The following is a 25626-nucleotide window of genomic DNA, read 5'->3' as shown; positions in this document are numbered from 1 at the left end:
GACAGCAAGACAGCAGCAGCACTGTTACCTTTACACCTATTCCAGCTCATAGTATCTTTTGCATTGCACAGGTGTGTAGCTGCCCTATCCTGCCAATCCATCCAGACGAAGATCTTATCCCAGCACCTAACCATAACCATTTGAGCTTCAATACGTTTTCTATTGCTTGTAGCAGGTTGCTAGCACAGTAAAAAAGTATGTGACGGGGAATGTACCCATGACTACTAGGTGTAGAAACACAAAAACATCACTGCACACCCAATGAGGAAATAAAATCTTGCACAGCAGTGTTGTTGGTTTTTTTTTTTTTTAAGGAAAAAAAAAAAGGGGGGGGGGGAAGAACTTCCCAGTAATGAGTTTAGAAAAGTGTAACAGTGAAGATGAGCGAAAACAAGAATTTTAAACATGGTTTAGCATTCTACAGAATAACAGTAATAAATATCTCCTCTATAGCCTGAAATTTTAATTGTGAATTAATTACCAATCACATCACCAAAATTTGGTCAGGCATTTCAAATCCAAGAAGGTTAGAGCCTCTATGTAGTCAACTACATATTCAGATCTATTTCTTTCACCCCAAGTTTTAAATTGCACATTTAATATGTGTTGTGGGTTTTTTGAACCCTATTTCAAAAAATCAGTGACATAATTATTACATTTCCCTGACTGTGTTTTTCATTTTTAGTATACATAAGCTTTATATTCACTATATATAAACACACTATAAACTTAGAACTATTATCACTGGTATAACATCAGGAATTAGATTCTTAAATATCACTTTCTTCTGAAATCATGGTAATTTACATCCGTTTCTTTCATGTATAAAATCCTCTAGAATAACGTATATACTTCTCATTGAAGTATCATATGTGGAGTCAGTTTCAATCACCATATCTATATCTTTTTATATATCAAGTGGATAAAGCAAAGTTTTAAATATATACATATTTTTATATATTATATCTTATTATTTTATATATATATATAAACTTCTATATATAAACTATTATTTTATATATATATATATATATATATATATATATATATATATATATATATATATAAACTTCAAAGCAATTAATTAAGAAAAACCATCATTCTTCAACAGACAGCTTTGGAAAGCATCCTACATTTTTTTCTTCTATTTCTATATAGCATATATATGTGGTAAAATTTTCAAACCAGAAAAAATAACTCAGGTGCATGCAAAAATCTTTTATGTAAAAGCCAGCCTAGAAAATATCTGAAATTAAATGGAGTACTCACTTGCTTGGTCTTTGTTTTTGTAATGGTGTCCGAAATAGGTTTCTTCCTCTCTTTAACAGCTGTTTTAGAAAATAGTTCTTCAAATTCATGATAATCTATGGAAGGCTCTTCAATTTTTTCCCACACAAGTGAAGCACTAGAATCTCTAAAGTTAAGCAAAAGACCTATGTAGGGTAGTGTCAAACTAAAATCATAAATGGCTGATTGAAGAAAATAAGATAGCAGCAGTTTACAAGTTGTCGCCTAACTTCTACCAGCAGCATTTTGATAAGATATAATGTTCACTCTCCCCAATACCTCTTTTCTTTTTTCCACACAGGAAATCTGTCAGACTTGTTTATACTTTCCACTTCACATACACAGGAATATAAATAGGTAATAAAATACACAGGCATGCACACAAAGAGAAGTAGAAACATACAGCTATCTGCAGACCACGTGTTTGACAGTGGCAAGAAGAAACTGAAGACAGAAGATGTTCATCATTAAAAGGTAGAAGAAATAGTAGATAAATTGTCAGTACTCAGAGAGAAAGAAAAGATTAATAAGGAAACAGGTTTTTTATGACAAAGAATTATACTCTACAAACAAATGAAAATCATCAATAACCAAAACTGAGTATTTCAGTATCATATCAACTGATAAGAACTACAAGAGATTTATACATCCATGCTACAAAAAACAAAAACAACAAAAATAAACAAACAAACAAACAACCCACTGCAACCTGTGGTTAGACTCTATGTGCTAGGTGTACAAAGTGAAAAAAGGTTTCTAGGTCACAAGACAAAGAAAATAGAAGAATAAGAATTGTTCAGCATACATTCACCTGGAGGAAAGACAGTAGCAAAGTTCGTTCACTCCTGTTCAACAGAAAGATCAACTCTATCTTGAAAGCTAAGTGGGAAAATCACAAGTACAATGCTAAAAACCCATTAATGGAAAAGACTTCTGATTAAGATATGATATGCAACTTCACGGGACAGCTGAAAATATTGCCCTAAATGAGCTTTCATGAATAAATAATATTACTCAGAGTTTGTGTGGTTACAAATGGAATAGACAGCCTATTTAAGTACTGAACTTGCTCTAAGTCTCTCATAAAGATCTGCATAGCAGTAAATAGATCTTTTTGCTCATAACACGATGCTATGAAGACAGCAAAAATACACTTCACAACTATATAACATACCTTTTACTGTGGAGCTGAATTCTTGTCCAATAAAGAGGCTTCATGGGTCGAGAAGGCTCTATCACATGCTTCCTGCTCCCTTTCTCTTGATTCATACCCATTGCAAATAAACCAGATGGTAATGGTGGAGGAAGAAATCCACCAACTTGTGGAACTGCTGTATAGGCACTGCCTTGAGCTGGTGGTGGAAGGGGTGCCGTTTCTCCAGGCAAAGGTGGTGGGGCTGCAGGTGGCAGCCCCCACCCAGGTAGAGGAGGTGGTGGAGGAGGGCCTCCCACACCAGGTAGAGGAGGTGGCAGAGGAGGTGGTGGAGGAGGCGGGACTCCCACACCAGGTAGAGGAGGTGGCGGAGGAGGCGGCGGGACTCCCGCACCAGGTAGAGGAGGTGGCGGAGGAGGGACTCCCGCACCAGGTAGAGGAGGTGGCGGAGGAGGGACTCCTGCACCAGGTAGAGGAGGTGGCGGAGGAGGGACTCCCGCACCAGGTAGAGGAGGTGGCGGAGGAGGAGGCGGAGGAGGTGGGACTCCCGCACCACGTAGAGGAGGTGGCGGAGGTGGTTGTGGTAAAGGGGCACCTGCACAAGGCAAGGGTGGTGGTGGTGGTGGAGGAGGAAATGGTAGCATGGACCCTCCAGGCAGCGGTGGAGGAAGTGGTGGCACTCCTACTCCAGATAGAGTTGGTGGAGGTGGTATTCCCAAGCAAGGCAGAGGAGGAGGTGGGGGAGGGATACCAGCTGCGGACAAAGGTGGTGGTAGTGGTGGAGGTGGTGGAATGCCCCCACCAGAAGGAGGGAGTGGGACTCCTGCTCCTGGCAGAGGTGGTGGTAGAGGGGGTGGAACTCCAGTACATGGGAGAGAGGGAACTGGAGGCAACACTGGTATCTCCCCGCTTAGCAGAGGAGGAGGAGGAGGAGGAGGAGGAGGAGGAGGAGGAGGAGGAGGAGGAGGCGGCAGCAACTGCTGGGGTGCTATTGTTACACCGGGCAAAGAGTGGTCCAGTTGTGGCATTGCTGGGCCAGCAAAAGGCAGAGGGAGTCCTGAGCTAGGCAAGGGTGGCGGGAGTGGTACTCCTGCCATGGGTGTGGAAGCAGTGACAGAAGAGCCATGTTCCCCAGGTACAGGAGCAGCAAGTTCAGTGGCCGATAGCGATGAGGGGATGCTACATGTGGGCTCTGTGGGTAAAGAAAGGAAATGTTCACTACAAGTCACATTTGTAATACCTATCGATTGATGAGAAGCAGAAAATTCAGTCTCGCCTTCAAACGTAAGGGACAAATTAGCTTTGGGTCCTGGAAGAGGCGAATGTGAAGCAGTCTGTACTGATTGGCTTGCATCCAAGGGCACCGAGATTAGCTTCGGTGACAGAATTAAGGAGATTTCAGAACAAAATGTAGGCTGTAATTCTAGAGCTGGCAATTTCTCAGATGGCTCTTCACCTTTGCCACTTTCCAAGTTCAGTGGTGAAGGGGGCAGTGGCAGTGCGTTGGCTGAAGGCATTCTGTGTACTGAATAATCTTCTGTTGGTGACGTTTGTACAGATCTTGCTTGTGACACAGTTCTGGGCACAGCCTCTGTTTGAGGAGTCACACTACTGAATTCCCTGCAGGCAGTATGCACATGCTCATTTTCCTGCTCCCTCTCTGTAGTCTGTACTTCTGTAGCAGGGAACTGTTTCTCTAGTTCTGCAATTTTAGTCCTCAGATCCTCAATAGTTTGCTCAAGCTGCTGGATGACACTGGCACGCTCCTCAGATTTCACTTCCGAATCATCCTTTAAGAGAAAAGGAACATATAATAAACACAAACAAGATAATATTTGTTACTATTACATATAAAAGATTTTGGCAAAGAATATTGGTATTCCAGAGCCTCAGAGTTGACAAGCCTTTAAAGACAAGTATCATTTTGAATAGATGTATCTTAGAGTGAAAGAAAACGGTTTAGGAAAATGACTTGCTTCAGTATAAAACTACCTTTATCAGCATGAGCGTTTCAACTCTCATTACAGTTGGCAAAAGCAAAATTCCAGAAACATCTCTCTCCCCCCTTATACCCTAACCAAGAAAACAATCAACAAGTGCTTTAAGTGCATTTGTACACGTTGATACAAACCTATTATGGGGGGAAGGGCACTGCAACACTTTAATTCTGTTATCTGGAAATATGCTAAGCATTTCTTCAAAGGGATGGAACTGCACATAACAGACTCAAATACTTCCAACTGCTGGATTTCAATATATACACATTAATGGTAAAAATAATGAATGCAGAACATATTTAATGTTTACTTCTTAAAAGAAACTAATCTCAAAATGGAGAGTAATAATGCTTCTTTCCATTCAGGTGCTTCGGAAAGAAAGAAGACAAAATTAGGAGATAACTTTCCTCCCACCTAAAATTTGACTCTCTTCTGCCAAGCTACGAAATGTGAATGAGTAAAATTAGAAAAGCTTCTTGTCTGGAATGGTTAGTCTCCAATTGTCTGTTTTCACATTTTTAATCTCTTTTTCTCAAACATTTGATCCTGCCTTCAGTTCACTGAGTGGAGAAATGAGCCTTAAATAGCACAGTAATTTTTATATTCTTAAATATCAGAAAAAAAACCTACTAAATGCAATAGGTATGTGCTTTATCAAAAGGTACCAAAAGAAAAAAAAAGTCCCCAAACAGTTGGTGCTTATTCAGAAATGTTGAACAGTGCATAGAACAGAAGTGATGCTGCAATACAAAGTCTTCAAGAATTTTTTTTTCCTAGTTATATCCATTTACTCTTTTGTATTCTTTGCTGTTACTAGTTTTTAATTTGGGATATTAGTCACCAGCATCAGAACTTCAAGCATTTAGATTAAGTTTGTCACACAACAGCTTTTGCAAGTGGTTATGGCTAAACTGTTCAGTGCCTTTTTACGCTTTCATGAAAGCAAACTTCATGAGGAGACTGCAGGCTTATTTCACAGGGAATCTTTCAAATATTCAGATTTCACAGGTCTTGAAAAAGAAGCCTACAAATAAGCATACAATACCTGATTAACTAAATGTCTTGATTTGTTTCAGGAAGATGATGTTTTTAATCTCATCCTTTGACATACATATAAAAGCCAATATTCTTTCTGAAAAATGAAGTTGTAACTTCCAGATGGTGACTATTGATAAAATATATGTTCATTAATACTTACAAAGTTGTTTCTGCACAAAATTGTTTTTTAAACATAAGATTAGAAATTCATGTTTATCTTAGTTTTCTAGCTGTTCTAAAACAATCTCAAAATTAAAAAGCACCAGCTTCTACACTTAAGTCAAATATGGTGCAATTTTGAATCTACTTCATCAAAACTAATTCTTCTATATTGTCTGAATGTTCTGGAATTGCAGTTTGATCTCAAAGTCATGTATTTCAACTTGTTCTCCCAACCAAACTTTGAATAGAAATGTAAAAACAGAGAACATAAAAAAGGATTTTTGATGAATAGTAAAGGAATTAACAGACATATTAACAAACTATATTATAACAAGAAAAAAAGGTTAAAGATATTTTCTTTACTGCCATTTCTGTTAATAGCTTTGTGTTTGTAGTGATAACGGTTTTGTTGAAGAACTCCATTATAAAGGAAAAAGATGAATATCCTATTATCTCTGCATTTCATCTCATCTTATCCCCAGTATCAGTCACCCACAAACACAGTATCAAGACCTATAAATTCTTTAAAAGACAACACTGCAAAGACAACAGAAATATACTACTAAGATTTCTAAGGCCACACAGTTGTTTTCAGTTGTTTGTGAAAAAATTCAGTTTTTCCAGACTGCAACTCTCCTAATATCCAATTTTAAAACTGAAAGAACGATCTACCAAAAGCTACGCAACAGATATAGCTTTTCAATTCTAATTGAATTGGAAAATTTATTATTGCCATGAAAAAAACAACAACAACACTGAAGCCAGCAGGATTAAACACAACATTAAATGGTTCTGCAGAGATTTACCTTAATGATAGCTGATCTCAGAAGAGTTTACTGCATTAAAAACTGATTTATTTAGATTAGATTAAATTTTTCAGAAGAAAAAGAGGTAGTCCTTGAATCCTAAAACGCAACATGAACTACAGGAAAAGCCTAGAAATCATGTTTTGCAGTAGATCATGGAAGTTTCTTCAAGAAAAGTGTTTTTGTTTGTTATTGTTTTTAAGAAGGCAGCCAAGTGGCATGGTTAAATAATTGAAGAGAAGAATCAAAAATGTTTTGATGAACTAAAGTGACTTTTGACTTCAAGCCCTAGCACCGCGTCTCAATGACAGGAGAAAAACTGTATTTCAATCTTCCTCACTTACTGTTACCTTGTTATGTAAGAATCGCAATTATTTCCACTTTCTCACATAAAAACACAAAAGACTTATATGAACATAGAAGATTTTGCTATGAATGCTGAGAGAACTGCAAACTGCATTGATCTCAAGTTTATTTGGTTCAAAAACAGAACAAAATCCGTACTTATGCCTCCAGAATTATTCTAGATAGAGGATGTCCTCAGACTAGTTTCATTACATTTCTGCCTTTCCTACAGCATTAAGTTTAAATTTTTTCTTGAAAGATTTTTTTTTTTTTTTAAATCCTGAGTTTTATCTAAGAAACATAATACACAGCACATTTCCACCAATAAGAAAGGAAATTTGAAGAACAGGTCAACCAAAACAAAACAAGCAATTTAATCAAAACAAACCAAAACAAACAAACAAAAAAGCCATGAGTGATCAGAACTGAAAATTTGATCATTCATTAAGAAGAACAGGCAAGAGAAGATTTAATTTCTGGTATATACAAAAGATGGTAAAAAGCTGTTGATAAGAACCTGAATATCAAGTTAAAAAATGCACATCATAAAAGAAAATTCATTTTTTTTTAATCCAAAGTACAATTCCACTGCAGAAACCTACGGGTTTTAAAAGCAATATGTGGGAACTCTGTCTTGCCTAGAGTTCTTACCCAGGACCCAGGTACTGTGGAACAGTCTTCTTTCTGTAAAGAAAGAAAGAAAGGTGGAAGCTTAAGCCTTTCTTTATCCAGATGAACTGTGTGAAAGCTGCGAATAGGAAAAAAAAAAAAATCCACAAGTGTATGAGTATAGAATTTTTCTCATCATTCCTCAAACAAGTTCTACACATTCCATATGCAATGTGTTGGCTAAATCTGGGACAGTTGCCCTAATTGTGCTTGTACTGTAACCATAGACTTGTGAGCTTGCAGTATCCAACAGATACTGCTTGCTGTGTATAAGCTTCTATACTCGAATCTGCATGTGCACAAACAGCCTGTACATTACAGCCAACTCTTTCCACCCTTGTCATGTTTGCACGTACATGCATCAGCAGAAAAGCTGATCTATGAGGATAAAACATGTCCATTGTCAAACATTTAAAATTTCAGATCACAGCTATCTCTTCTAATGAGTTGGATTTCTCAGATGAATGTTTCAAATAAAATTTCCAGGCAGGGAAACAACAACAACAAAAAAACTTAGCAATAACCTAAATGTATTTCTAAAAATCTCCTATTTGTACTGGAGAATGTATTTATTTTCTATCTCTATATATAGTTTCCAATATACACACATAGACTGCATTCACTTATATGTTTTATGAACAGACATAATGTACCTTTCTCTTCTGAAAATAAAGTGAATGGCAGTTCTTAATGGCATTTATGGAAAATTTAAAAAATAAAGACAATTTAGTTTCAGAAGATACCATCTTACACTATTACGAGCCCAGAAGTTACATCAATAATCCGATCATTTTCAGCAGTTTGTTGCAGTCATGCTATTTCTTCTACGTGAAATTCGTACTTCTAAGACAGGATTTTAGATTTACCTTCTTTCCCTTTTTAATTTTTTTTATCCTTTTGTTTCTCTGAAATTAGTAATTCTGTTGCTACCTGGCTGCATTCACGCTCTTGAAATAGAAGCACATACATAAGCAAGACTAAGATGGCAAAACCGAAGATCTCTTAAGGTCTCCCAGTATGTCAGCACATGCTTCTAGTAGCATCCAGTTGTATAGAAGAATGTTCTTTCCAACCAACCTTAAGGAAAGGAGATAAAACTCTAACAAAAATTCTCAGCGCTGCAGCTATTGTTAGAAGAGAAGTACTGATGGTCACTTGCATCCAAACAGCACAGAACCTGATTCTCATGTTTCACTTAATCCTCAGAACTCATTGCAACATATTAGTTTTACAATTGCAGAAATTGGGCCAATAGCTGGCAAACATGCCAATGGCTTCAGGGAGAACCAGCGAAGGAGAATTGGTACTGGATGCTAGATTATTCCTCAGACTAGTAGATTGTATCTCATTTGAGAAGGTTTTTCTGTACTGAAGGTGTGTGTATGGGGACAAAGGGTGTATGTTTTCACAGTAGTTTAAAGCTACACTGCATGTTAAGTTATATTCTTCCACATTTTCCTACAGCCACAAGGAAACATGACACTCAGGCCCCAAATTAGGACTGAAGAAGCCAGCCCTAGAAAGTAAGTGAAGTGCACTGCCCTGCCTGAAGTGATTAATTGTATTTGGCGGATGTGAGCTAATCTCCCACACAGAGACACAAGTGACATACTGCAACACCAGATTACAGAAGCCTATGCTTTGCTGGCACTGGGGCTTTTCAGCTCTTCCTAAACTGATGAGCTAGGACAAGTCTATAGCCAGCTGAAAAGTTATCATATCCTATTACAGATGACAAAATAAACACTCAAATAAGGAATTACAGAAATAAAAAAAATAATCAATAACTACCATAATTCAAATAGTTAAATAAGAAAATAGATTAAACAAAGAAAATGGACCCACAACCAAAGACATGTTCATTACAAATGCCAACTTCCAAAATTAGAGTAAGAAAGCAGTTGTTTTTTTTAGAGGCAATTTCTTGAAGCATCTGTTCCCAAACAGTTGCCTGAATGCCTTCTCCTTGGGCTAAATACACTTCAGAGGATAAGAATCCATTTCTTTCCTTTTCTCATTTTTAGTCAGTAAACTGAAGATGCATCAAATGTTGAAAACTTGCAGAGTTCACCCTCTATGAAGTCATAAGACTTGTAGCTAAGTTGAAATACGACTGCATGTTATCCCTAAGTTCTACTATAACTGAAGCATCAAGAATTTTTGCTGACTGGAGATAAGATAAATCTTACACAACCACTGAACACCACCCTAGAAGAAATGCAGTGGTCCAGTGTAATAACTGTCATCTATACTACATCAGGTCTGCACAAATAACTTCAGAAGAGCATACTCCATCTAATTTCATTTATTCCAAAAAATAGTTTAAGTGTTCAGTCACACACACCAGCGTAAAATAGGTGCATAACAAAGAATAGGAAAAACAACTTAAAAAAAAAAAAAACAACAACAAACCCACAGAGATCTATTATTTTTAACATAACTTTATTATGCCTATTTCTGCTGTCTCTTCAGGTCTCTCCTGTTTATTAGAGACTGCTATAATAGAACTAGCTGCCCTCAGATTTTTCAACAGCTGAAGAGAGAACTGAAACCTAAGCATCTATGCTATCAATCCAATTAGCAGCAGGTTCTTTAAGAGTCAACAACTTTAAAAGTGGGGATAAAATCTGTTGTGGATTTATTTTAACACAGAAAAAAAAAAACAAAAAAAAAAAAAAAACAAGTGGTAGAAGAAAGGATGTGATTTTCCATGCTATTTTCAGAGTCTAAAAGTTTTTCTATATATCAGAGCTAAGAAAACCAACCATCTCACTGGGTTAAAACAAATAAATCTGTTGTAACTTGAATTTTACTAAATTGGCATGCTATAGAAAGAAGCTGAATCTGTCTGGACTAGGCTTTTTTTTTTTTTTAAATAAAGTTTTTGGTTCATCTATAAATGGTTTGGCACCCTGGGTAGGTACTACTGTTTATTCTTACTCATTCTGTTATTTCTTTCCTCTTTATTTCCAGGAACTATGCTAGTTCTTATACTAGAAATAGAAAGTTAGGATTCTATTGCCCAAATGAGAATGTTAATATAACCTGAATTTGTGACTCCTCCAGTGTCTTTCTTTTCTTTTCCTGATAGTCCAATACTGGAGGAAAAAAAAAAAAAAAAAGATTTTTGCAGGTCAAGTTTGCCACGTCCTGATATGCAAATAACTGGAGTTTGATACTTCTACATAGTGCTTGACCTTTTTATACAAAAGCTTAGCCAGACCGCAAAATAGGAGATGTGTATATTGCTTTTGTTTCAGGCTTCAAACAGAATTAGCAGAGAAAAAAAAAAAACAACCCTCAGCAAGAATAATTCTTCATAGAAAGGGATATATAGTCTTCACTGCCCTGAAATATGAGCCTGCTATTCACTAAAGAATAAGTCTGGGAAGATGGAGTCAAGAGTCTTCACAAATATATCCACGAGTATGCATAAAGTAGGGACTGGAATCCAATCAGCTTCCCTATCTTTTTAAAATTGGAAAGATTATTAAAAACAAAGATTTTTCATTTCAGATGAGAATACTAAATAAAATAAATCACAAAGCTAGTCTCCAATGATTTCATTATGTTTTGAGAGTTTAAGTAAAAAGATTTTGGTATGATGGATTTTAGAAAAAAAAAATCTCTTAGAGTAATATGACTATTTGAAACAAAGCAAATAATTTAACATTTGAGAATGTGATCTTATCTGTAATTTTGGGTTTTGAATGTAACAATCAACAACTCCTCTAAAATGAAAAAAATATGTAAAAATATGTAAAATCTGCATTTTCTATATAACTTTATCACAGAATCACAGAACTGTAGGGGTTGGAAGGGACCTCCAGAGATCATCGAGTCCAACCCCCCTGCCAAAGCAGGTTCCCTACAGCAGGTTGCACAGGTAGGCATCCAGGCAGGTCTTGAACATCTCCAGAGAAGGAGACTCCACCACCTCCCTGGGCAGCCTGTTCCAGTGCTCTGTCACCCTCACTGTAAAGAAGTTCTTGCGCATGTTTGTGCGGAACTTCCTATGCTCCAGTTTCCAGCCGTTTCCCCTTGTCCTGTCTCCACTCACCACTGAAAAGAGTCTGTCCGTGCCATTCTGCCCCCCCACACCTTAGATATTCATACACCTGGATCAGGTCTATAAATTTATGCCTGTCATGCATTTGTTTACTCACTGCTCACTCAGAAATAACTATGTTCTGCTAGTATTTTACTAGCAATCTATAAAAGAGCAAGAGAGAAAGGCATACCATTGCTCAGAGTCACACACACAGGAATACAAAAGGTAACTTCCTAAACAAGACCTACCCATTTCAGTCATTTACATTTTAGAAAGAATGAGAAACTTGCACATCGTAGCCAAGATTTTAAGTTCCACTTAAATTCACCACAAAATTCCACTTCAATAAATCAGTCTTTTTATCCCTGCTGTTTGTGATAGAAGTAAGGAAAGTCTGTAAATCTTTATCAACTTCAATTGTACAGAATTTGCAACCACACAGCTCAGGCAATATTTTTCCTGGAACTTTAAGGTTGGCGCTACTTTTCAAAGCAGTTAAATATAAAATAACAAAGAATTCTGTTGTTTTTTTTTCCTTCCTTGTTCCCTCCCCCCCTCCCCCACCAAGTATAAATCATAATCAAAATTGAAAATGCAGAATGATCATTATGCAAAATTATATTCTGTTCTACTGTATTCTCATAAAGTCTGCTTTGTAGAAACTGGATGAAACACCTGAACTTGTCCAGAAGTTTATTGAGAATTATTTTAATCAATATTCAGAAGAAAACTAGGATAACTTAAAATGAATCTACTTTCCTTAGACCACGTATTTTCAGCTGTTAAGCTGTTATAAAGTGTCACATCAGAAATGTAGCAATTAATCATAAAGAAAGTCTTCATCTTTCTACCACTGACTTGGCAAAGCAGAAAGTACACACTAACACTTATCACAGATCCATCCCTGGAGATGAACAAGTCCTAAGAAATGTGGCCAAACATCTATACTAGCTCTACTTGGGGAAAAGTGTTGGTGGGAGAGAGACTGAACATATTTCCTCTCTATGTCTATTCAGCCCTAAAATATTCTATGGCAGCTTTAATTGAAGTAGCTTGCCAAGTATCAAAAAGGAAAAACAATAAAAAGCCTTTCAAATTCAAATGAATATATGGGCAAAGCATTTTATAATGAACATTAAGAACACAGATTAGAGTAAAACTACTTTTAGTCTCAGTAGGATCAGGAGGAAGAGTGCAAAAATGTGCTATTCTCTCTTCCCAAAGACCACATTTTGTTCTTAAAGAAGTAGTGGCTTCAAGCAAAACAGTGGAACCCTATCCAAGAATTGTTAAGTCTGGATTCAAAATATTAATATTTGTTCTGAAAATCAATTGCTTTTGTTTCCTACCACAAAGGCTTGATATATTAGTTTACATTTTCTATTTCTTTAAATGCAGAGCCTGTGATTTATATTCCATGAATGTTTAATAATTAAATAAAAAGTCACCCTTTTTTTTTTTTATTATTCTTTCCAGCATTATGAATGAATAAAAAAGGTTCAGAAAAGATTTAGGCTAACAGTTATCTGCCTTCTAGCAGTCTTGGAGACTATACCAATCAAATGTGTTTACAATTCTGGATTAATAACAAACAATAACAGAAAAAATCACCTTAACAATGACAGCACAGAGCTTTCTGAACATTCAATATTTCAGGACTGCTGTTATTTTTAGGATATGGTCTTATTAGCTTTAGGAGATGCTCCAGTTACTTAAACCACAGCCAAATTTAAATACAGTCGATGTGGATACCTTTTACAGGCTAGCTTCTTAACTAGCAGAAAGACACCATTTTCAGACCAATAAAATTGAACTCTCACCTGAGAATATTTTAAGGATTCCTCTGAGAATGATTTACCAGTACATTTCTCGCTCCTTCAAAAATACTTAACTGCCATCTAGTGGCTGAGTAGGCAGACTTCTTTATGGTGTTTTTAAGGCTCTACTTATACAGTTCTACCGTTTCTCCTTGTGATCTCATTTTTCTTTCAAGACCATTCTGACACTAGCAGAATCCAGTGCTTTAAATACATAGCTCAGCTAGAATAGAGAAGAACTCGCACCCTCTTGTTAAATTATATTGGGATTTCAGCTTGGAGAATAGAACAGTTATGCTCAGTCAAACATTTTAAAAGTTTGGTCTATTTATCTACTATTAAACAAACAAAAAAAATCTTAATGCTCATAAGGCTTTCTATAGCAGAAACAAAACCACCAGAGCATGTTTAAGCGGAAGAAAACATTCTGACATTAAGAAAAAGAGAAGAATCTCAAAATTGGAAACCTGCATAAAATCTGTGTTTCATGAACATTTAAAGACTAAATATACACGATTTCTGCTTATCACATCTGAGATTTAGCTTTGACCAAGATTAGAATCCTTTTTACTACTGAAGTAAAACATTCTGCACTTGCACATTTCCTATATCCATAACTGAAGTATCTACCAGATTTCTATCGTTTCTTGTGCCACAAGAAATTTGTTTTCTTTCTGTACATTTTTGATAAAGCATAATTTATTCATAAGGCTAACAAGGAAACACCTCCGTATGCTTACTTACTTGAAGCAAAGTTACCCCAAATTGTAACATTACATATTGAATGGAAAATTAGAGTAAGTTGCTGCACCACACAAATACAAACCTAGACAATGTTGGGAAAGATTAGATTTAAAAAAACTCTTAAGTTTTTCTCTAGCTTTTTTTGTTTTCTGTGATTTGGATATGCTGGCATGAAGTTGCAAGAATTTTAAATTGATGCTTGTTCTTAAAACAAAATACCGAACTATTTGAGAGAACACAGATTATAGCATTTACTTTGTAAAATTCAATGGGTAGATTTCATTATCATTCCATTCATACAGCAAACTTCTAAGAAGTTTCCTTCATTCAAACTTTTTTCTCAATAAGACCATTGCATCTTCTGAAAATACGTATTTTTTTTTTTCCTCAAGAAAAAGCATGCAAATCGAAGCTGCATTTAAAAAAAAGCCATAACATGGGAACTTCTCTCTTATTAGCATATAAACATTTTTTTCCTTTGGTTCCTACTGAACAGTTATTAGCCAGTCTCCTTCACAGCATCTTTTTCCAGATGAGAGCTTCGTTACACAGAAATAAGAAAAATTCCCTATTAAAAAAAATCCTTAATTTATTTGTTATTGTAGAATCATTTCAGGCAAGTCTTCTTTGCCTCACCTCTATCTCTAAGAATAACCTAATAATTATTTGTTGGTAGAAATTAAATGAGCCAGACAAAAACAAACAACTGAACTTGAAATGCTACAACATTAAGGTGGTTTTTTTGGTTGGCAAATTCTTCCACGGGAAACGTAGTTTAAATACTCAATGCAAACTGTAATACAACCAAAATCAGATATGAGGCAGTAGACCAGACATCTTCAATGGAATGTAATTACATTGAAATTCTAACCTTCAAATACACGTAATCATGGCTTGCTTTCTAAATTTCTGCTGAGTAAGCATTTATCACAGGTGATGTGATGTAGTTCAGATACAGATGATCACAGAAATATAAAACGCTTTGGTAATAAGATGTGTAAAAGAAAAAGAAATTTAGGCGACTGTCAAACAGTATAGAAGTTTTTAGTTCTGTGATGTCCCTGTACTCAAGCTCAGCTTTTATGTGATTATTTAACAATTATAAGCTTTTATTTCCTGTCTGTTACGACTCTATCTAGTATATAAAATAAAATTGAGTTAAAACGTAGGGAAAATTGCAATGGTACCACAAAAGAGCAGGAGTGCAAAAGAGAGAATAACTTACTCTTGCATAAAAGTACAGCTGCCAAATTGAAACTTCAAGTTTGAAGCTCAGGTTTCTAAATGAGAACATTCAGTTTTTCTCTTCTTCCTTCACTAATGAACTTCCACCTAACAAAGATTTGCTTGTTTTGAGAAGACCGTGTAGACATTGTTGCTCTTCTCATGCCAATTCAAAGCTAAGACTTGAAATTACTGCCATTTTATCTTATTTTTAACTCTACTCAACAAATCCTGCATTAAAAACAGGCATTCTCTTACAATCTCTTTTTTAAATTGTGACTTTTGTGAATAAGCTGTTTTTGACTGAAGAAGAGAAGTCTTACAACTTGAGGAAATTAGGCCAAAAAATACAAGATTGCGTCTAACGTCACAGACGGAAGGAAATATTCAAGATTAAAAAATCCCTTAGAACAGCAAGAAAATGCAGAATCTGGGAAGGGAGTATAGGGCAGGGGAGAAGGGGACAGCGAGGTGACATGCGCTTTTACTTCAGAAGCCTTTTGCAGTAAATTCAGTTAACAGAATTTTTATAAGCAATATAAATTATCATGTTATGCTTGCATTTGTTTCTATGTCAATACCAATCACAGCAAATTATTTTTACCCAATGTGGAAAATTCTTTCTAAGGGAATGGTTAGGGTAGGGAGGAAATTTGAAAGAAACATAGTTGATCAGATTCAAGTTTTGTGCTAGGTTTCCCCTTCTTTGTTATCACCTACTTGGATAACAGCAGCCAATGCTTGCTTCCTTCAGAAACAAAACTTACAAAACTAGATAAAGAATGAAATGATAGATCTCTAGAAGTAACATTTCATAGCATTACATCACATTTAACAAAAAGCACAAACTATAACAAGAAAGAATTGACTATAGTACATGATTTATCTCCAAACATGATAAAAGACATTAGTTTTAACATTTTGCTCAGTAAACATTCTTTTTGTAATATATATAATATGTATGCATGTTGGATATTTTCAACTGTTTGGAACAATACAGAAACACTTTCATTTCACCCACGTACATTTTCTAATATTAAGGCTCTTCCACTCTGGTTTTTAATGTAAACCAAGGAGAAGACATAACACAGCAAAAAATTGACTTCTTGTCAATGAGGTGATCATGCATACAAAGTGCTTATTGCTGTTATTCACTGATGGCTAATAGTACAGAATGGAAGAAGTTTACATTATTGCTATAAGAAATGAATAGAGAACAAGAGGGATTTGCTAACACTAGCAAATGGAATAAAATAAATCAGACAAAGAAATGACTGACAGAGGATAAAAAAAATGCGTGGCACAAATATAATTTAAGCTTAAGATATTGCAATGTAGAATATTTTTGTGATATAACTAATGAGTTCTAGTCTTCAAGCATTCCTAAAATTACAGAGAGGAGAATTTAGATAATCAATTAGGAGAATTCTTCAAATGTTTGGTAAGACTAAAACACACACAAAATCCCTGCTTGAGTCTGAAATTAAATTAGTAAGCCTAACAAAGAATAGAATGTATTTTGTTAGACATTATTTTCTACTTCAGAAACAAATTCAGTGATTATTTTTTACAAAACACAGCCATTAACATACAAGAAAGGGCTGTGGCCGAGGAGAGTAGATAGATCAGCTCCATTAATAAAATAATTTTTACCACTATTAGTCACACAAACTTCTGTAGATTAACTGATATAACCCGACCTTTTATTTCTAAGAGATACCAAGAGATACCATGATCTCTGGAACAAAGCATTACTTCTGAGTGAAGTGAACAATAATTTGACAATAATTATTTTAGGCAGGCAGGAACATTTAATCTCTAGATAAAAAAAGGAGCATGAGGATTTTGAAAGAAAAGTTTAGATTGAAGAGAGAAAACTTAAGAGTTTACATTTTGAAAATTCATTACACAAGAACTATTGCATAAATGACTAAAGTACTACTTTTCCAGCTTTTTTATAGAATGCTGCTTAGAATGCTTGTGTCAGAATCTTACCTGTACCTGCTGAACATCATCTATGTGTTGTTTTTCTGCTTCTAGCACAGTAGATTTCAACTCTGATTCTGGAAAAAAAAAACAAAAACCAAACACATAGGTTATATATACAAACACATTTCACTGCTCTAAAATACATGTTAAGGATTTAATCGAACGAGGATAATTAAGAAAACATAGCCATCCTACTTTTCTAATTATCCACTTAAAGTTAATTGCACATATATATATATATATATATATATATAAGTGAGCCTGATCTCAGTGTCCAATGTATTTATTATTTTTTTAATTATTATTTATTATTATTATTTAAAATTCAGCATTAAATGGTACCATCTTAAAAATATAATGCATAAATGTCAAAGAACTCTATTTTGACTGTCAAAATGTCTGATTTAAAGAAAAGTAGTTAATTACAGGTTTCTTACCTACATGTCACCAAAGGTTAAACAATAATTCTTGTGATTGTTTTTCACATCCAGTCTCATTAAGAAGTATTATATAAAATTGTAGGAAAGCTTGGGTTGATAGAGACCTCAAATATAATTCCAGTTCAATTGCCCTGCAACAGGCAGGGTCACCATCCACTAGGTCAGGTTGCCCAGGGCTCCATCTAACTCTGCTTTTAACTTCAGGAATGGGGCATCCATGACTTCTTTGAGCAATTTGTTCCAGTGCCTTATCACCTTCTGAGTGAAGAATTTCCTAACATCTGATCTGCATTTTTCTCACTTCTTTTAGTTTAAAATTGTTCTTGGTTCTATTATTATCAGGTTGTGTAAAAAAAACTCCATCTTTTTAATAAGCTCCCTTTAAGTACTCAAAGGCTGCAATGAGATCCTCCCAAAGCCTTCTCTTCTGCAAAGGCTACAAGAAGCCATAAGCAGGATGATTACTGTTGGCAGCTATGTCATCTTTTTGACATGGCCTTCCTGATCTGCCACAAGATTTGAGATGGCCACTAGGAGGTAGACAATGACAGAGATAAAACTTGTATTTTAAAAGTGTGCTTGAAAGACAATTGGCTTCACTAAAGAAAGTAAATTTGGAGAAATATCTAAGCAATATTATTCCTTGTCTGGCATCTCAATAGGGCAAAATAGTCATGTATACTTATTGTGTAAGTGTACAGAAATTACTCCCTAGAGTTAAGGGCATTCTAAGTGCAGATGTAAAACTATTTACTTTGGGTTCAAATTGAGTTAAAAACAGCATTAATTTGGTTTTCAAGAATTTGACAACATTATCCATTTATATTGAAAGATAAAACGAATTCTTCATTCTTTAACTGTTTTCTACTTCTGAATAGCTAGTAAAAATCCCAATGAACATCTATTCATTCCTCCACTGAATTATCTTATGTATATATACACACATACATTATATATAATATATAGAATATACTATATAATAACTTATATATAATATATATATAAAACTAAAATATTATCTGCACATTTTTCCTAGAAAATGGACATCAAAACAAAATTCCAAACAGGCATTCTTTTCTTAGCTTCAAGTTTTTGTTTATAAACTTTGCCTCTAATGTTTACATTGCATATAGTAATAAAAATACAAATAAAGAATAGTTACTCTTCATACAGAAATTTAAATCCTTATAAAATACTTGCCCCTTCCACATATCAAAGGCCATGTATAAAAACAGTAGTCACACGTCGTGAGAGAAGTGTGAATAATTTCAGGTTCATGTGCAGTATCTCTCACTTCCATTTTCTTCCACATGGCAAATACACAATCAAAATCTAAATTATTTACTGAGTTTTTTTTTTAATTTATTTTACTGAGTTTTTCTGAGTTTATTCAGAACATTTAATTTTTTCTTTTCCTTCCATGCATCAAATGGCAAATTTACACCAACTGATAAAATTCCAGTAAGTCAACACAGAAAGTAAATTGATGACTATTTATGCTCCGTTTAGAAATGGTAGCAATATGCAGTTTTCCTTTTCATCTCTAATTCTATTTGCCTAAATTTCTGCAGTATTTAAGAGGGTAGTGACTGAGATAAGGAATACACATATACTACACATTTTATATAAGTATAGTAGAAATAATTAAATATAACAACATTGGATGGAAACAGCATACAAAATGAACATATTTAATAGTCTGTATAGTTGAAACACAATCAAATAAGTAAAAATAATAACATTCTGTATTTAAAAATACATTTAATTCATTATTCATCTGGACATTAGAAACATCAAACTCATTGTTTACTTGCACTAGCCTCTGCCATGCTAAAATCTCAAAGTCAAATAAGGAATAAAATATTCCTCTTTTTGTTTTCAAAGTCAGTCACTCTGATTGCATATACAATACCTGAGTCTCCAGGAAAAGCAAACCAAAGTACATGGCAATGAATTCATTTACCACATATGGCACCATTCATACTGAATACAAAATAAAATAAGTAGTTCAGCATTTAAGATGATACCATTTAATGCTGGACGACTGTGATAGTCCAGTGCTGGATCATCCCACACCCTGAACTGCATCAGTAAGATGCATGCATTAATGTTTCTTTGACCAGTAATAGTATTGCTTTGGTAAAAGTGTAAAAAGTCACTGCATAAACAGAATTATATAGTAACACTGCATTTTTTGTTGGCATCACTTATTTTGCTTGTGACTGCATAAATAAAAAAGTATTGCCAACAAATAACATCCATGCAAGGAATACTTAGCTCTTGTTCCAGAAAAAGTGGTCTCAAAGAAATGGAAATCTGAAATTAACTCCACCCAAATACTACAATAAATATTTAGAGATATGTTGAAATGATAACTTAATTCTTCAAATTGAGGGGGAAAAAATAGGAATGGTTGGTAACTGAACAAAGGTATGAGATCTGATAAAAATCTATTAGTCAGCAGATGCCAGGTGCACATCTTGATTGCTAAGAAACATACATTTTTTGCTTAATATTTTTAATTAGATTTATGCTATCTAACAGATTTTCTGATGCTAACCCAATATCTTCAAAATCAGATCTGTTAGAAGTTAAGATACTAACTTTGTAGCTTGGATTCTAAAAGGCAGCAGTTCCCCCCAGTGTCATATATACATCTTGTCCAAGTCCAAAACATATACCTGCTTCTGGAATTTTAAGTCTTTGTTCTTCATCTGGAGGTTTGGGTGGGGGCCATGCAGATGAAATTCTCCTTGGAAAGCTTCCTTCAATGTAATCTGATGAATGTGTGGGTTGGCTAACTGCAGCCCAAGTATAAAGCTGGTCTTGCTGTGGTCATTAAAAAAAAAAAAAAGATTAAGGAATTCATATATAAAGACAATATCAAAATATTAATGTCTTTGTTTCCAACGTAGAGTTCATTATCCATCCCTATGTCAAGGCAGGTTTCTTTTTATACTCTCCATCTTGTGCAAAGAATTAACATAAACTTATATTGAAAGAACTGAATGTTCTGATTTTGAAATAACATCTATTAGCAATAGGAAAAACTAACCTTAGTTATCTACATGCACAAAAAGAGACTAGAATACAGTTCAGCATTTTTAGAGTGTGCAAGCAGCTCCAACACCTTTTCTTAGAGAGACAGAAGTTTCTGTCCGGCATGACAATGCTACTTCAAATAGGGCTAGTTTACAGTTTGCAGAAAGGAAAATTATTTTAATCCATACTCCGTATTTTACATCGTATTTACAAACCAGAAAAAGAAACCGAATATTCTTAGGATCCTTTCAGAATAAACTGAACTGAGATGTTTATTCTCTACAACTCCACTGATTTGTTGTTTTCACTTATATTTCTGTATTGATAAACAAATTAAAAGGTAAGTTTGCTTTTAAAGGCAAATTAAAGTGTTCTTAATCATCCGGTGTCAGATCCAAGCACATTCTTCAATAGCTTTCAACTTTATCCATTTTGTGTAAGTAGGAGACAACCAGAGTCTCTGGTAACAGGTTGAGCAAACAGTTACTAATGATTTCAACTTGAGAAAAGGTTGGCTGATCACATTCAAGTATCTTTAGTTGCGATTGCCAATATGCATCAACAAGTACACCTTGAGATTAGATCTTTTTAATACTATAAATTTTACAAAAATAAGTCCCAGCAAGAGCATGAGTCCGAGCATTTGGTCTGGAATAATGCGAAAATATTGCACTAGAAAGTTAGATAAATCAACATAAAGAATAAACATAATTATATCCCTCAACATCATCTTCTTTCAAAGATCACATTTATGGTCCCCCTTTCACACTCTTCTTAGCCCAATATCAGTAATATGTTTTGCTGCATATTTCATTTTTAATATTAACCTTTTTTTTTTTTTTTTAAAGACAGATCCTAAACAAGTATTGAAGATAGTCACCAGGAGAACATAACACAAATATTTTTGAAATATTTCCATTCCATGTGATTAAGCTGCTATTTCTTTAAAAATAAGTTGTGATAAAGTGGTACAAATTTACTCTAATCTGAACAACTTAGAACATGCAAATGCAGGTTATAAAGAAACAAAAATATATTGGAAATATATTGGAAAGAAGTTTATTAAATTTTTCCAGCATGAAAAACATAAGAATCCAGACACAATCAAATCTTCAATAAAGGCAAAAATAAAGATTTTTATCCATTTATACAAAATTACATCAAATTCTTTACTTAGACTTTTAAAGGGAGAAAGCATTAATGGCTATTATTTTCTCACTTTCTATTCAAACGGGCAAAGTTAATGCAAATTCTTCCAATAACTTGGTACTTTCCATTTATCCAATTTATGCAAATTTTTGCTTTTTAGAAGATAAACATTTCAGGTGTCAGCCTAAATTTCAGTAACATAAGAATAAAAGGGAGGAGAAAGAGGGAGACCTGTGAATACTGTGTGAAGAAAAGGAAATGGTGCTAAATATTGCTATCTTTTTTTTTTTTTCTGTGCCATTCAAATCTCAAAAGAAGACGAAAATATTTCTGAAACAAACCAGAACAAAATATTGCTGCCCACTGTATTGCTTAAGATCGGAAACCTTACACAATCCAAGAAACAAGGAGAAGAACAATCTGTGCAGTGGGTTAGCTGGGTAATCACAATTTTCACCAGGCTTACAAGTAGAGTTATAGAGAAATAAAATAGAAAATGACAATTTATTGTAGATTATATTGACATAATATAAATAGAAGACAAACTATTCCCAGACATGATATTTCAGTATCTTGAAAGATACAGTATAAACTTTTAACAAATAAGCTTTGATGCATGACTAGTCTACTTGAATTTAAAAAACATACAAACACAATATCTTAGAATAATGGCACAATTAGAATACATTATCATAGTAATATAGTACAAAGTACCTGTGTTCCAACTGATATGATTTACAGTATGTAAACTATGAGCAGTTACGACATCAGACAACTCCATCCTATATTCCTAAACCTTGGTTACTATAGAAGATTTTTTGTTGTTATTGTTGTTCGTTCTGCTTGTTTTTGAATCTTTCATTTTCTATTTGACACAAAGAAAGATGAGGGAAGAGTCTGCAATGCAATAGATACTTACAGAGATATATGACAACAAAATAAAAATGCATCACTGATTGACATATAAGGAAGGTATTTAATAACACCTGGTTACAGACTACATGTAAACTTAAAACAGAATTTCAGATATGAAAATTCCTTTTCACAGAAAGGTAGTCTGAAAAACTTGCCAAGTTGATATTCTATAAATGGCACTGAAAATGGGAAAAAAATTAGTCCTATCTTCACTTTCACACAGTCCAAAAGACAAATCATTTGAATGTCCTAATTCTTAATCTCTCAGTATATAGTCCAAAATCTCTTTGCCTTTAGTCTGTAGCTCCCTCTCAGTCAATATAGTAATATATATTTTTCCAAAACTGATACTGCTACAAATTTGCATGATTATTGGAAAATTTTGATAAAGGCTATATGCAGTCAATTCTGTGATGCTGAAATACTATTCAAGCAAAATAAACAACAAAAAAAAAATCTAAGTAAAGTATCCATGTTTTGTTTTACCATTAATAAATTTACTATAGGGATACATGAAACTACTGACTTCCACCTCCAACTTCTGAAATATTTCCTCAAAGACAGTTTTTACTATTTATCATTATAAGCACAGCAAATTAATTCTCTTACCTTGATCAAGTGTTGAATACATCTAGAATTTCCACTTTGTCTTGCTCAATCTCCACTATTAAAGAGTATAAAGATTTTTGATAAAAAAAATAATCTTACTACTGAGTGGTCCCAGTCTTATTTGGACTCATTTCTGTGCAGACATTGAGAGCTTAAGGCTCTCTGAGTCCAGTGCACTAGATGTCATGTCACGTGGAGGATTCTGGTTTTCACATATCCTTACACAGCACTTTCCTCTGGTTCTTAAAACTGCATAGCATTTGCACGTGGGTGAGGCAAATTGCTAAAGGATCTGATGATAACTAATCAATAGACATTTTACCATTTATAGTAGGAAGTGTTGAGAATACAGCTGTACACAGTCAGGTCTGTGGATTAACTCGCTCTGTTCCTGTAGCTTAAAAAGAGATTTCTAAGGTAAGAACTTTTCTAAGAGCTTGCTTGTTCCACACTGTATGCAAATGTTTGTACTTTAAACAGCACTATCTTTACTGCAGATGGAAGAGAAATATTTCCTTTCAGAAAGTTTAACCATTCTAATATACTAAATACACATTTCCCTGTTCCCACTGCATGTAAGTAGTTAATTGGACAAGCAAGGTTTTAGTTTGAGAAATTAGAGCCAATCCACCTCAGAATACTCTTACCAGCAGGAGACTGCTTTATTTTAAGCAGCTCTTAAAATAAAGAAATCAATACTATCAAGAAAAGGAAAAGTGGTTTACTTTTTGATGAGAGGTTCAGTAGCAAAGCTCCATCTAACTACTGTAAAAAAAAAAAAAAAAAAAAAAAAGAAGAAAGAGTGCAGAATTAAACACAGCCCTCAGCTTCTACCACCTTTGTCTGTATTAGTGAACACAAATGCCTTGCAAGCCTGAAAAATCAGCAAGTTAGTCAGAATACTGTAATATATGGCTGAAGTAGCATTCTATTTCCATGAACTCAATTTGTGACTAAGCACCTTAGTTATTTGACTGACTTGCTTCTTTTTAAGAAAACTAAGGTGCCTCAACAACACACTGAAGTACCTCCCAAGTTCCACAACCCATGAACCACTTCTTTCCACTGATAATTTAGAAAAGATTTTATTCTCATCAGCAAAACAGAACAAACTTGTTGATGGCATCAAACTCTTAATCTTTCTGTCTTGTGTTTAATGGATAAGAAAGGCCAACAGAGCAAATAGCCCTGGTTAGGGCTCTTATGAGAAAATGTATCAGTTTTAAATTTCAACAACTATTCTAATTCAATTTCAGAGTTACTGCTCTGGTCTTCCTTTTACTCATTTTTCTGGTTTTAGTATAGCTTGGAAGATTGAACTTCCGCATTTACCTGATTCTCTCACAATGAAACAGAAGAATCTGAAGATCTAGTCACCTTATGCATGAGACTCAAACTTTCACGTGGAAGACCACATCCCACGACTACTAGCTTACCAGCTATTACTTACACCACCTGGATGTACGTACTTTCTTGTTTGCTTTGCCAGAACTAAATCTCTAAAGTAGTAATAATTTCAACAACTGGATAAAATGCAGATAAGTACCAAGTACAGTCAAAATTTCTTAATAACAGTGAAACTGAATACAGTTGCCTCACTTTGATAGGAGAATGTCAGCCTTTATTGGTGTCCAAACAATTTCAATCCTAATATATTTTGGAGGTTTTACTGATGACTGTCCATGTTCAGCCACATTTTAGCTCCTGTTATACATCATTAATAGAAATAACAAGACCTCTGTTGAAAGTTGTAATTCTATTAATGTCTGCAGAAATTGCCTGGGATGCATTCTTTCTGAAGATGAACTGTTTAGCAAACTCAAACTTATGTTGATTTCTAACAGGATAATATAATGAGGCAACATGCAAAAAACATGAAGATTACACCTGCACTATATAAATAATATTATTAAATAACATACCACAGTCATTCAGACTGACAGTCTTCCACAAAGCATTAATTTATTATATACCTTTCAATCAGAGAGTATATTTGATTTTCATCTGATTCCTTAGGAGCACTTTTGAACAAGTCACAGCTACTAAAAAGGAAGAAACTGAGCAGGAAAACAAGGCTACAGTAACACCAAAAAACTAATAATTATTTGGAGAACATTCTTTGAATAGACTTTCTTTAATCTATCCTTCTAAAAGTTTTGCATTCACCAGATTGGTCTTTTTTTAAAATA

At 34.5% G+C, this 25626-nt stretch overlaps 1 protein-coding gene across 4 annotated transcripts in view; it reads right to left on the bottom strand.

Annotated features, from left to right (window-relative positions):
- FMN2 (formin 2) overlaps positions 1 to 25626 on the bottom strand; it is a 145200-nt gene that overhangs the window by 92813 nt on the left and 26761 nt on the right. For 2 of the 4 annotated variants that reach the window (XM_048937759.1, XM_048937758.1), the window contains exons 4-8: positions 20404 to 20551; positions 17289 to 17356; positions 7440 to 7472; positions 2462 to 4230; positions 1270 to 1414 (exon numbers count right to left, since the gene is read on the bottom strand). In XM_048937759.1, coding sequence (XP_048793716.1) covers positions 1270 to 1414; positions 2462 to 4230; positions 7440 to 7472; positions 17289 to 17356; positions 20404 to 20551 — 2163 coding nt within the window. The remainder of the gene's footprint in view (positions 1 to 1269; positions 1415 to 2461; positions 4231 to 7439; positions 7473 to 17288; positions 17357 to 20403; positions 20552 to 25626) is intronic. The other 2 variants (XM_048937761.1, XM_048937760.1) reach the window with 2 other exon arrangements.

The sequence above is a fragment of the Lagopus muta genome, chromosome 2 (assembly GCF_023343835.1).
Source record: "Lagopus muta isolate bLagMut1 chromosome 2, bLagMut1 primary, whole genome shotgun sequence".
Lineage (NCBI taxonomy): Eukaryota > Metazoa > Chordata > Aves > Galliformes > Phasianidae > Lagopus > Lagopus muta.
The sequence above is the reverse complement of the archived record's forward strand: the minus strand, read 5'-3'. Positions and strand labels throughout refer to the sequence as shown.